Source organism: Coregonus lavaretus (assembly GCF_964263955.1).
Source record: "Coregonus lavaretus genome assembly, chromosome: 14".
NCBI classification, from domain to species: Eukaryota; Metazoa; Chordata; class Actinopteri; order Salmoniformes; family Salmonidae; genus Coregonus; species Coregonus lavaretus.
The window spans coordinates 2,477,876-2,490,375 of record NC_140001.1 but is presented as its reverse complement, the minus strand read 5'-3'; the positions used below and the strand labels follow the sequence as shown (position 1 = coordinate 2,490,375).

The 12,500-nt window shown below is 41.7% G+C and overlaps 1 protein-coding gene across 1 annotated transcript in view; it reads right to left on the bottom strand.

Moving 5' to 3' along the window:
* LOC311141876 (PDZ domain-containing protein 2-like) overlaps positions 1-12,500 on the bottom strand; it is a gene marked incomplete at its 5' end in the record, with an annotated part of 43,335 nt that overhangs the window by 27,575 nt on the left and 3,260 nt on the right. The window contains one exon of the mRNA XM_084177372.1: positions 10,158-10,290. Coding sequence (XP_084033498.1) covers positions 10,158-10,290 — 133 coding nt within the window. The remainder of the gene's footprint in view (positions 1-10,157; positions 10,291-12,500) is intronic.

Genomic DNA, 12,500 nt, shown 5'->3' with positions numbered 1-12,500 from the left:
CAATTGGTGGTGTACCTGTGGATGTATTTCAAGGCCTACCTTCAAACTCAGTGCCTCTTTGCTTGACATCATGGGAAAATCCAAAGAAATCAGCCAAGACCTCAGAAAAAACATTGTAGACCTCCACAAGTCTGGTTCATCCTTGGGAGCAATTTCCAAATGCCTGAAGGTACCACGTTCATCTGTACAAACAGTAGTATGCAAGTATAAACACCATGGGACCACGCAGCCGTCATACCGTTCAGGAAGGAGACGCGTTCTGTCTCCTAGAGATGAACGTACTTTGGTGCGAAAAGTGCAAATCAATCCCAGAACAACAGCAAAGGACCTTGTGAAGATGCTGGAGGAAACAGGTACAAAATTATCTATATCCACAGTAAAACTAGTCCTATATCGACATAACCTGAAAGGCCGCTCAGCAAGGAAGAAGCCACTGCTCCAAAACCGCCATAAAAAAGACAGACTACGGTTTGCAACTGCACATGGGGACAAAGATCGTACTTTTTGGAGAAATGTCCTCTGGTCTGATGAAACAAAAATAGAACTGTTTGGCCATAATGACCATCGTTATGTTTGGAGGAAAAAGGGGGTTTACTTGCAAGCCGAAGAACACCATCCCAACCGTGAAGCACGGGGGTGGCAGCATCATGCTGTGGGGGTGCTTTGCTGCAGGAGGGAACAAAATAGATATGATGGCATCATGAGGAAGGAAAGAAAATTATGTGGATATATTGAAGCAACATCTCAAGACATCAGTCAGGAACTTAAAGCTTGGTCGCAAATGGGTCTTCCAAATGGACAATGACCCCAAGCATACTTCCAAAGTTGTGGCAAAATGGCTTAAGGACAACAAAGTCAAGGTATTGGAGTGGCCATCACAAAGCCTTGACCTCAATCCTATAGAAAATGTGTGGGCAGAACTGAAAAAGAGTGTGTGAGCAAGGAGGCCTACAAACCTGACTCAGTTACACCAGCTCTGTCAGGAGGAATGGGCCAAAATTCACCCAACTTATTGTGGGAAGCTTGTGGAAGGCTACCCGAAACGTTTGACCCAAGTTAAACAATTTAAAGGCAATGCTACCAAATACTAATTGAGTGTATGTAAACGTCTGACCCCACTGGGATTGTGATGAAAGATATAAAACCTGAAATAAACCTGAAATAAACCATTCTCTCTACTATTATTCTGACATTTCACATTCTTAAAATAAAGTGGTGATCCTAACTGACCTATGACAGGGAATTTTGACTTGGATTAAATGTCAGGAATTGTGAAAAACTGAGTTTAAATATATTTGGCTAAGGTGTATGTAAACTTCCGACTTCAACTGTATATCGAATGGGTTTGTTGTAGCATGGTAGGAGTATGATTAGCTAGTAGCTAACAGAAACACAGCAGTTTAAAAACTCAATGACATTATCACTCCATCTTCCAATGAAATACACCATTATATTTACAAAAACAAACAACATTCCTGCTGTAATTGTAGTGTGCTGACTATGTACTGTATACTGAACAAAAATATAAATGCAAAATGCAACAATTCCAAAGATTTTACTGAGTTCCAGTTCATATAAGGAAATCAGTCAATTTAAATAAATTAATTATGCCCTAATCTATGGATTTCACACGACTGGGCAGGGGCGCAGACATGGGTGGGCCTGGGAGGGCATAGGCCCACCCACTTAGGAGCCAGGCCCAGCCAATCAGAATGAGTTTTTCTCCACAAAGGGACTTTATTACAGACAGAAATACTCCTCAGTTTCATCAGCTGTCCGGGTGGCTGGTCTCAGACGATCCCACAGGTGAAAAACACGGATGTGGAGGTCCTGGACTGGCGTGGTTACACGTGGTCTGCGGTTGTGAGGCCGGATGGACGTACTGCCAAATTCTCTAAAACGACGTTGGAGGCGGCTTATGGTAGATAAATTAACATTCAGCTCTGGTGGACATTCCTGCAGTCAGCATGCTAATTGCACGCTCCCTCAAAACTTGAGACATATGTGGCATTGTGTTGTGTGACAAAACTGCACATTTTAGAGTGGCCTTTTATTGTCCCCAGCACAAGGTGCACCTGTGTAATGATCATGCTGTTTAATACGTTTCTTGATATGCCACACCTGTCAGGTGGATGGGATTATCTTGGCAAAGGAGAAATGCTCACTAACTAGGGTGTAAACACATCTGTGCACAAAATGAGAGAAATAAGCTTTTTGTGCGTATTTCTGGGATCTTTTATTTAGCTCACGAAAAAGGGGACCAACACTTTCCATGTTGCATTTCTATTTTTGTTCATTATAGTTAGAGAGGTGTTTTGCTTTGTTTCATTTGATTGTACAAAGGCTTTCTAGTCTTCCTTTGCTTTCCCAGGCAGGGAAAAAAATACATTTCAAATATATATTTTTGATACATTTGTTAAGATACATTTCAAATATTTCAAATTGGCAAAATAATATATATTTTTGGTTTTATTTAATACATTTTAAATACATTCCAACATATATTACGGAATGCATTTACATTTTTTATATAAATGTATATTTTCTGATGCATTTAACTGTATGTTAAATGCATCAGAAAAGTATTTCATGCATTTCAAAATACATTCTGAAATACATTAAAGAATGTATTTTAGAACATAATATAAATATAATATGCCATTTAGCAGACGCTTTTATCCAAAGCGACTTACAGTCATGCGTGCATACATTTTTTTTTTTTGTGTATGGGTGGTCCCGGGGATCGAACCCACTACCTTGGCGTTACAAGCGCCGTGCTCTACCAGCTGAGCTACAGAGAACCACATGTATTTATCGATATATTTTGTAGATATATTTAAAAATGTACTCCATATTCCAAACATGCATTTAAATGTATTTGTAAGAAATATATTTTAAAATAAAATGTATGGCAAATAAATAAATAAATTAGCCAAATCATCTGGTGACGAACTGGTGACTGTCTTAACAATGAAACTGGTGACGAACTGGTGACTGTCTTAACAATGAAACTGGTGACGAACTGGTGACTGTCTTAACAATGAAACTGGTGACGAACTGGTGACTGTCTTAACAATGAAACTGGTGACGAACTGGTGACTGTCTTAACAATGAAACTGGTGACGAACTGGTGACTGTCTTAACAATGAAACGGGTGACGAACTGGTGACTGTCTTAACAATGAAACGGGTGACGAACTGGTGACTGTCTTAACAATGAAACTGGTGACGAACTGGTGACTGTCTTAACAATGAAACTGGTGACGAATTGGTGACTGTCTTAAAAATGAAACTGGTGACGAACTGGTGACTGTCTTAAAAATGAAACTGGTGACGAACTGGTGACTGTCTTAACAATGAAACTGGTGACTGTCTTAACAATGAAACTTGAACACTTTAATTGACACCCAGTGTCATAACCATGTCATAACCATGTCATAACCATGTCATTATATATCATAAAAGCTGTCATAGGGTGCGTTCGTAAATTCACTCTACTCCGATTTCTCTCGTCTGAGTGTGCCAGAGCGCAGAATAACTGATGAATTTACGAACGCTCAACACCCGTTGAATACGGCCGGTGTCAGTAAACGTCGGCAAAAAAGCGTAATTAAATTGTTGCCAGCATCACAGTTGCAGTCACCAACGCTCTGGATAACATGAAAACACCCTAACCAGCTTTGCTAGGGCGAGTAAATCAAATCAAATCCCAATCAAACATTATTTGTCACATGCGCCGAATACAACAGGTGTAGACCTTAACGTGAAATGCTTACTTACAAGCCCTTAACCAACAATGCGGTTCAAGAAATAGAGTTAAATAAATAAACTAAAGTAAAAAATAAAATAAAAAGTAACACAATAAAATTACATAACAATAACGAGGAGGTACAGGTACCGAGTCAATGTGTGACGGTACAGGTTAGTCAAGGTAATATGTACATGTAGGTAGGGGTAAAGTGACTATGCATAGATAATAAACAGTGAGTAGCAGCAGTGTAAAAAGGGTGGGGGGGTCAATGTAAACAGTCTGGGTGTCCATTTGATTAATTGTTCAGCAGTCTTATGGCTTGGGGGTAGAAGCTGTTAAGGAGCCTTTTGGACCTAGACTTGGCGCTCTGGTACCGCTTGCCGTGTGGTAGCAGAGAGAACAGTCTATGACTTGGGTGACTGGAGTCTTTGACCATTTTTTGGGCCTTCCTCTGACACTGTCATGACACACATTTAGACTTGTTGTGACACATATTGCGTTATTTTATGGCTAGTTATAACACCTACATAAGAGTGTAAAAACCCACAAAACCCACAAAACCTACCACGGTAGTTATTTTACGGCTGGTTATGACACCTACATAAGACTGTCAAAACCTACCACACAAGGTAAAACATTCCATTACACCATGGCCTACTTGTCAACAGTATGTTTATGTTATATATTTTTTTATTCTGAAATGTACTATATTAAATTATAATTGTAATTGCGCGCACGTTGATGTCAGACATGCACCTGCCTCAATGCTCTGTTTCTGATGACTGGGACGAACGCAGGAGCTGATTTCAGGAGCAGGACAAGACACCCTCTTTATGACTGATGACTGATTTAAGGGCCTGTACGTATGGATGACGGATCACCACCTCAAGCTGAACCCTGGCAAGACGGAGCTGCTCTTCCTCCCGGGGAAGGACTGCCCGTTCCATGATCTCGCCATCACGGTTGACAACTCCGCTGTGTCCTCCTCCCAGAGTGCGAAGAGCCTAGGCGTGACCCTGGACAACACCCTGTCGTTCTCCGCCAACATCAAGGCGGTGACCCGCTCCTGCAGGTTCATGCTCTACAACATTCGGAGAGTACGACCCTGCCTTACACAGGAAGCGGCACAGGTCCTAATCCAGGCACTTGTCATCTCCCGGCTGGACTACTGCAACTCGCTGTTGGCTGGGCTCCCTGCCTGTGCCATTAAACCCCTACAACTCATCCAGAACGCTGCAGCCCGTCTGGTGTTCAACCTTCCCAAGTTCTCTCACGTCACCCCCCTCCTCCGCACACTCCACTGGCTTCCAGTTGAAGCTCGCATCCGCTACAAGACCATGGTGCTTGCCTATGGAGCAGTGAGGGGAACGGCACCTCTGTACCTTCAGGCTCTGATCAGTCCCTACACCCAAACGAGGGCATTGCGTTCATCCACCTCTGGCCTGCTGGCTCCCCTTCCTCTGCGGAAGCATAGTTCCCGCTCAGCCCAGTCAAAACTGTTCGCTGCTCTGGCACCCCAATGGTGGAACAAGCTCCCTCACGACGCCAGGACAGCGGAGTCACTCACCACCTTCCGGAGACATTTGAAACCCCACCTCTTTAAGGAATACCTGGGATAGGATAAAGTAATCCTTCTACCCCCCCCCCCCCCCCAAATTGTAAAGTGGTTATCCCACTGGCTATAGGGTGAACGCACCAATTTGTGAGTCGCTCTGGCTAAGAGCGTCTGCTAAATGACGTTAATGTGCCCTTGAGCAAGGCACTTAACCCTAATTGCTCCTGTAAGTCGCTCTGGATAAGAGCGTCTGCTAAATGACTAAAATGTAAATGTAAATGTAATGCCTATCTGGCTTATATGATCATGTGGTCATAATGCTTCTTGACAGAGTCATAAAGTGTATTTTCTTAGTCCAAGTAAAGTGACACAGGAAGGTCATAATGCTTCTTGACAGTGTCATAAAGTGTATTTTCTTAGTCCAAGTAAAGTGACACAGGATGGTCATAATGCTTCTTGACAGTGTCATAAAGTGTATTTTCTACAAGTTATTTAAAATATGATGAAAAAAACATGACTGTAAAGAATTCATTACAACAACCAACAAAGGACTTAAGAAACAAACTTTCAAACGAAAGGAAACTTCTTGGCAGGGAAAAAACTAATTTGAATGAATGTGGGTTTTGACACTCTTATGTAGGTGTCATAACCAGCCATAAAATAACGCAATATATGTCACAACAGGTGTAAATATATGGGGTCATGACAGGGTTATGACCATATTATGACAGGTTATGACAAGTTATGTCAGATGTTATGACATATTTTAACATGGTTATGACACTGGGTGTCAAGTAAAGTGTTACCCACACATAGTAGTGGTACAGGCGACTATGTGACTAATTTGAGGTGATAAGTCAACTTTTTAATAAAAGCATGAAACTTGGTACACTTGTACAGTTTGGGACTCTGACCATCGCAGAAAATGCCTCCTGGCGGCCGTGGTGGCCATTTCTTCTTCCGCCGCCATAACCGAATAATGTATTTTCTGTCATATCTCCTCAACCAAACATGATAACACAGAAAAGGTGACGTCTACCCCTATGTTTTGATAGTCAAAGGATTACAATGATGCTATGCAAACTATTTTATTTTTTTACTCTGGCGACCGTGGCGGCCATTTTGCTATTCCGTCATAACTGGACAATGTATTTTCCGTCATATTTGTTGAACCAAACATGATAACACAGAAAAGGTGACGTCTACAGCTATGTTTTGTTGGTCATGGTTGCCATGTACAACATAATAAGCAGTTTAGATTATTATATAATGTTGGAATGCCATGGTCAGCCATGGGAAGAAATCCAATAAACTCACTGTATAAACGCAATATCATATTATTTCTGTGGCATACAAAGCCATACAGTTATCTGCTACTGTCGTCTTTCCCCTGGTGGTGAATGTGGATACTGTGTGATGGGACACAGAAGGATTTGTCTGGACCCAGGGACTTGGTGATTTCATGGGCATGTACCTCAAGTGCTTGGTTCGTCCCAAATACCACCCACCTCTACTCAAGTTATATTTCAGAGGAGAACATTTCCATTTTGGAGCACTTCACAATTCTCCTTTATGATCGCACTAACAGTCAAGATAACATCAATAGAATTCATTTTGAGATGTTCATGAAGAAAATACCAGAAAAGGAGCAAATCCACAAATGATGCTTTGGTGCATCATATTCCATTCACCTTTATTTACACAGGTAAGCCAATTAAGAACAAATTCTTATTTACAATGACATCAAAATCATTGAACACAAATGTTATTCTTTTAGCCCTTTTCAAAACAATGATTGTCACCAGAGTGCTTTACAACAACCCCCAAAGAGCAAGAAGCAGCTCTGTGGCAAGGAAAAATGAAGAAAAGATGGAAGGAACCTCCTATAGTTGTACCGGGTAAAGATGGAAGGAACCTCCTATAGTTGTACAGGGTAAAGATGGAAGGAACCTCCTATAGTTGTACCGGGTTGAAGGTTGGAGTGTATATGACCAGCTATTCCAGAGAGTATGGTAGAGTACAGTGGGGGAAAAAAACGTATTTAGTCAGCCACCAATTGTGCAAGTTCTCCCACTTAAAAAGATGAGAGAGGCCTGTAATATTCATCATAGGTACACGTCAACTATGACAGACAAAATGAGAAAAAAAAATCCAGAAAATCACATTGTAGGATTTTTAATGAATTTATTTGCAAATTATGGTGGAAAATAAGTATTGTGGTAGGCTACAGCAACTCCATGTCATGATAGTGGTAGGCTACAACAACTCCATGTCATGATAGTGGTAGGCTACAACAACTCCATGTCATGATAGTGGTAGGCTACAACAACTCCATGTCATGATAGTGGCAGGCTACAACAACAACTCCATGTCATGATAGTGGTAGGCTACAACAACTCCATGTCATGATAGTGGTAGGCTACAACAACTCCATGTCATGATAGTGGTAGGCTACAGCAACTCCATGTCATGATAGTGGTAGGCTACAACAACTCCATGTCATGATAGTGGTAGGCTACAACAACTCCATGTCATGATAGTGGTAGGCTACAACAACTCCATGTCATGATAGTGGTAGGCTACAACAACAACTCCATGTCATGATAGTGGTAGGCTACAGCAACTCCATGTCATGATAGTGGTAGGCTACAACAACTCCATGTCATGATAGTGGTAGGCTACAGCAACTCCATGTCATGATAGTGGTAGGCTACAACAACAACTCCATGTCATGATAGTGGTAGGCTACAACAACTCCATGTCATGATAGTGGTAGGCTACAGCAACTCCATGTCATGATAGTGGTAGGCTACAGCAACTCCATGTCATGATAGTGGTAGGCTACAGCAACTCCATGTCATGATAGTGGTAGGCTACAACAACTCCATGTCATGATAGTGGTAGGCTACAACAACAACTCCATGTCATGATAGTGGTAGGCTACAGCAACATAACATATCATTGTGTGCCTCCAAGCTTACTTTGACGTTATGGATATTATAACACATTTGCGCATAAAGGTGTTTCCGCCACAATCGTCACATAATCTATTTCATAGCTTTAAAAAAATATACACTTTTACGTTCCCTAGATGTCGTCGCTCAACAGAAAAGTTAACTAAAAAAGGAGTTACTTTGACAACCAAACCAAAACAGACCAGACCAAACCAAAACATACCAAAACAGACCAGACCAAAACAGACCAGACCAGAACAAGACCAAACCAGAACCGACCAAACCAAACCAGACCAGAACAGACCAAAACAGAACAGACCAAAACAGACCAAAACAGACCAAAACAGACCAGAACAGACCAAACCAAAACAGAAGGGGTTTCAAACAGGTTCAGAAACCCATGGGGGTGTCCACTAAATGTTGGCAAAGCAACTAGAAAGGGTCCTAAAGACTTACCATGGTAGTCCACCATTATTTAATAATTGTTGTACATGGCATACTGTATACTACATACTTAATGAGTATATACTACATACTATATACTATTAGTTCATTTTTAGTATACTGTAAACGAACTGTATCCTTTCAGTTGAGCGTACTAGCGCTTCGCCTGTCTACCGGAAATTGATACTGTTGCTATGCAACCTGTTGCTAGCTTGTTAGCATAACAAATTACTAACTAGACATTTTACGACTTCGGGTGTGTTATTAAATTCAATCTGGAGTGCCAGAGTGCGCTCAGAGTGCGTTGTCAGATTGTTTGTAAGGCAGTGTCACTGGATGCTCTGGCCGAGGAGTAGGGTTGATCGGAGCGTTCTGACCTCACAACGGCAGTCAAGCACCCAAGCTAACTGGCTAGCTACTTCCAATACAAATGAGAGACCTCACTGACCATTTTACTCGCCCTAGCAGAGCTGGTTAGGCTGTTTTCATGTCATCCAGAGCGTTGGTGATTGTAACAGTGCTGGCAACAATTTAATTACGTTTTTTTGCCGAAGTTTACTGACACCGGTCATATTCAACGGGGGTTGAGCATTCGTAAATGAATCAGTTATTCTGCGCTCTGGCACACTCAGACGAGAGTGCTCTGAAATCGGAGTAGATAGCCAGAGCGAATTTACGAACGCACCCAAATTAACAATGTCAATTGAGAACGCACAAGGACTATACCACTTAGCTAAGCTAAGAATGACGTGAATAATCAAGTCAATAAACGTTGGGTAGTTAGTTAGATAGCATATAGTAGCCAAGTAACGTTAGGTAACTTAGCTAGCTAACATACCGGTACACATACTGCTGTAATGCTATGTGGTTCGTAAGGCTAGCGTAGCTAACAAATTGTCAGCCAACATAACATGTAAGGTAACTTATTTGAAAAGTCATTACTTTATTACATTATTCAACATTTTCTTAACATTTGTCATAATTAGTTAAAGCAGAGAATTTGTATCTGCTCTCGTCGGACTTCAGCTGCATATTTTCCGCAATTTTCTTCAAATCTGAAAACGTTGTGAAGCCACGTCCATTTTCTGAAGAATTGCATTATGGTCCCGAAAAGCACGGAAATAGTGTCCTCTGCTTATATACTTCGTATTTTGGCGAATGTAGTACGACATCCGGGAACTTTTGGCATACTAACTATATCCATACTATGACCAATAAGCATACTACATACTCAATTTAAGTCACAAATAGTACTGTTAGTGTGGTTAGTATGAGTATTGGAACACAGCTCATGACTTATGTTGTTACTGTGGGTTGGAATGATTGATGTAGTGGGATAATTAGCTGTAGGTCAGCAGGTAGGGTGTGTGTGTGTGTGTGTGTATGTGTGCGTGAGTGTGCGCGTGTGTATGCGCGTGTGTGTGTGTGTGCATGCGTGTGCGTGCGTGTCTTACCTTGGGGTTGGGGTGTCGGCTGATGATGAGGCTGACGGGTCCGGGTCCACACTCACTCATGATGGCGTAGGCCTCACTCAGAGCCACGTGACGCAGACTCACTGAGTCCACCTCCAAGAGCTGGTCCCCTCGACTAGATGAGGAAGAGACGCATTCAAAATCAGTTAGTATTACTCAGTAAATAACCCTCAGAGCAGAAGCCTGTGATGATGAACACGGAGACAGACAGACAGACAGACAGACAGACAGACAGACAGACAGACAGACAGACAGACAGGCAGGCAGGCAGGCAGGCAGGCAGGCAGGCAGGCAGGCAGGCAGAGAGAGAGAGAGAGACAGACAGACAGACAGACAGACAGACAGACAGGCAGGCAGGCAGGCAGGCAGACAGATATACAGTTGAAGTCGGAAGTTTACATACACCTTAGCCAAATACATTTAAACTCAGTTTTTCACAATTCCTGACATTTAATCCTTGTAAAAATTCCATGCCTTATTTTAAGAATGTGAAATGTCCGAATAATAGTAGAGAGAATTATTTATTTCAGCTTTTATTTCTTTCATCACATTCCCAGTGGGTCAGAAGTTTACATACACTCAATTAGTATTTGGTAGCATTGCCTTTAAAATTGTTTAACTTGGGTCAAACGTTTCGGGTAGCCTTCCACAAGCTTTCCACAATAAGTTGGGTGAATTTTGGCCCATTCCTCCTGACAGAGCTGGTGTATCTGAGTCGGGTTTGTAAGCCTCCTTGCTCGCACACACTTTTTCAGTTCTGCCCACAAATTTTCTATAGGATTGAGGTCAAGGCTTTGTGATGGCCACTCCAATACCTTGACTTTGTTGTCCTTAAGCCATTTTGCCACAACTTTGTAAGTATGCTTGGGGTCATTGTCCATTTTGAAGACCCATTTGCGACCAAGCTTTAACTTCCTGACTGATGTCTTGAGATGTTGCTTCAATAAATCCACAATTTTCCTTCCTCATGATGCCATCTATTTTGTGAAGTGCACCAGTCCCTCCTGCAGCAAAGCACCCCCACAGCATGATGCTGCCACCCCCGTGCGTCACGGTTGGGATGGTGTTCTTCAGCTTGCAAGCGACCCCCTTTTTCCTCCAAACATAATGATGGTCATTATGGCCAAACAGTTCTATTTTTGTTTCATCAGACCAGAGGACATTTCTCCAAAAAGTACGATCTTTGTCCCCATGTGCAGTTGCAAACCGTAGTCTAGCTTTTCTATGGCGGTTTTGGAGCAGTGGCTTCTTCCTTGCTGAGCGGCCTTTCAGGTTATGTCGATATAGGACTCGTTTTACTGTGGATATAGATACTTTTGTACCTGTTTCCTCCAGCATCTTCACAATGTTCTTTGCTGTTGTTTTGGGATTGATTTGCACTTTTCACAACAAAGTACGTTCATCTCTAGGAGACAGAACGCATCTCCTTCCTGAGCGGTATGAAGGCTGCGTGGTCCCATGGTGTTTATACTTGCGTACTATTGTTTGTACAGATGAACGTGGTACCTTCAGGCGTTTGGACATTTCTCCCAAGGAGGAACCAGACTTGTGGAGGTCTACATTTTTTTTTCTGAGGTCTTGGCTGATTTCTTTTGATTTTCCCATGATGTCAAGCAAAGAGGCACTGAGTTTGGAGGTAGGTCTTGAAATACATCCACAGGTACACCTCCAATTGACTCAAATTATATCATTTAGCCTATCAGAATCTTCTAAAGCCATGACATTATTTTCTGGAATTCTCCAAGCTGTTTAAAGGCACAGTCAACTTAGTGTATGTAAACTTCTGACCCACTGGAATTGTGATACAGTGAATTATAAGTGAAATAATCTGTCTGTAAACAATTGTTGGAAAAATTACTTGTGTCATGCACAAAGTAGATGTCCTAACCGACTTGCCAAAACTATAGTTTGTTAACAAGAAATTTGTGGAGTGGTTGAAAAACGAGTTTTAATGACTCCAACCTAAGTGTATGTAAACTTCCGACTTCAACTGTAGATAGATATTAACAGATATGACCACACCATTCAAATCTATCCTAGTAACACTAGCCATCTGCCGTGCAGTACACAATGCAATCTGATCTTCTTGTTAACATCTGCAAGCACTTTCATATCAGGATTCAACCTTCAACACTCAAAATATTTATCTTATGCCATATAGAACAAATTCATGCTTTTTTAGAGGTATAGAGAAGTTCTTGGTTGAGAAGTTTGATTTGAGTCAGTCATGATGTCTGATACTGGATTATATTAGTGGCACAACTAGATCCAGAGAGATCACACACACACACATATTTGACTTCTGGTTAACCTCCTAGCCTGTAT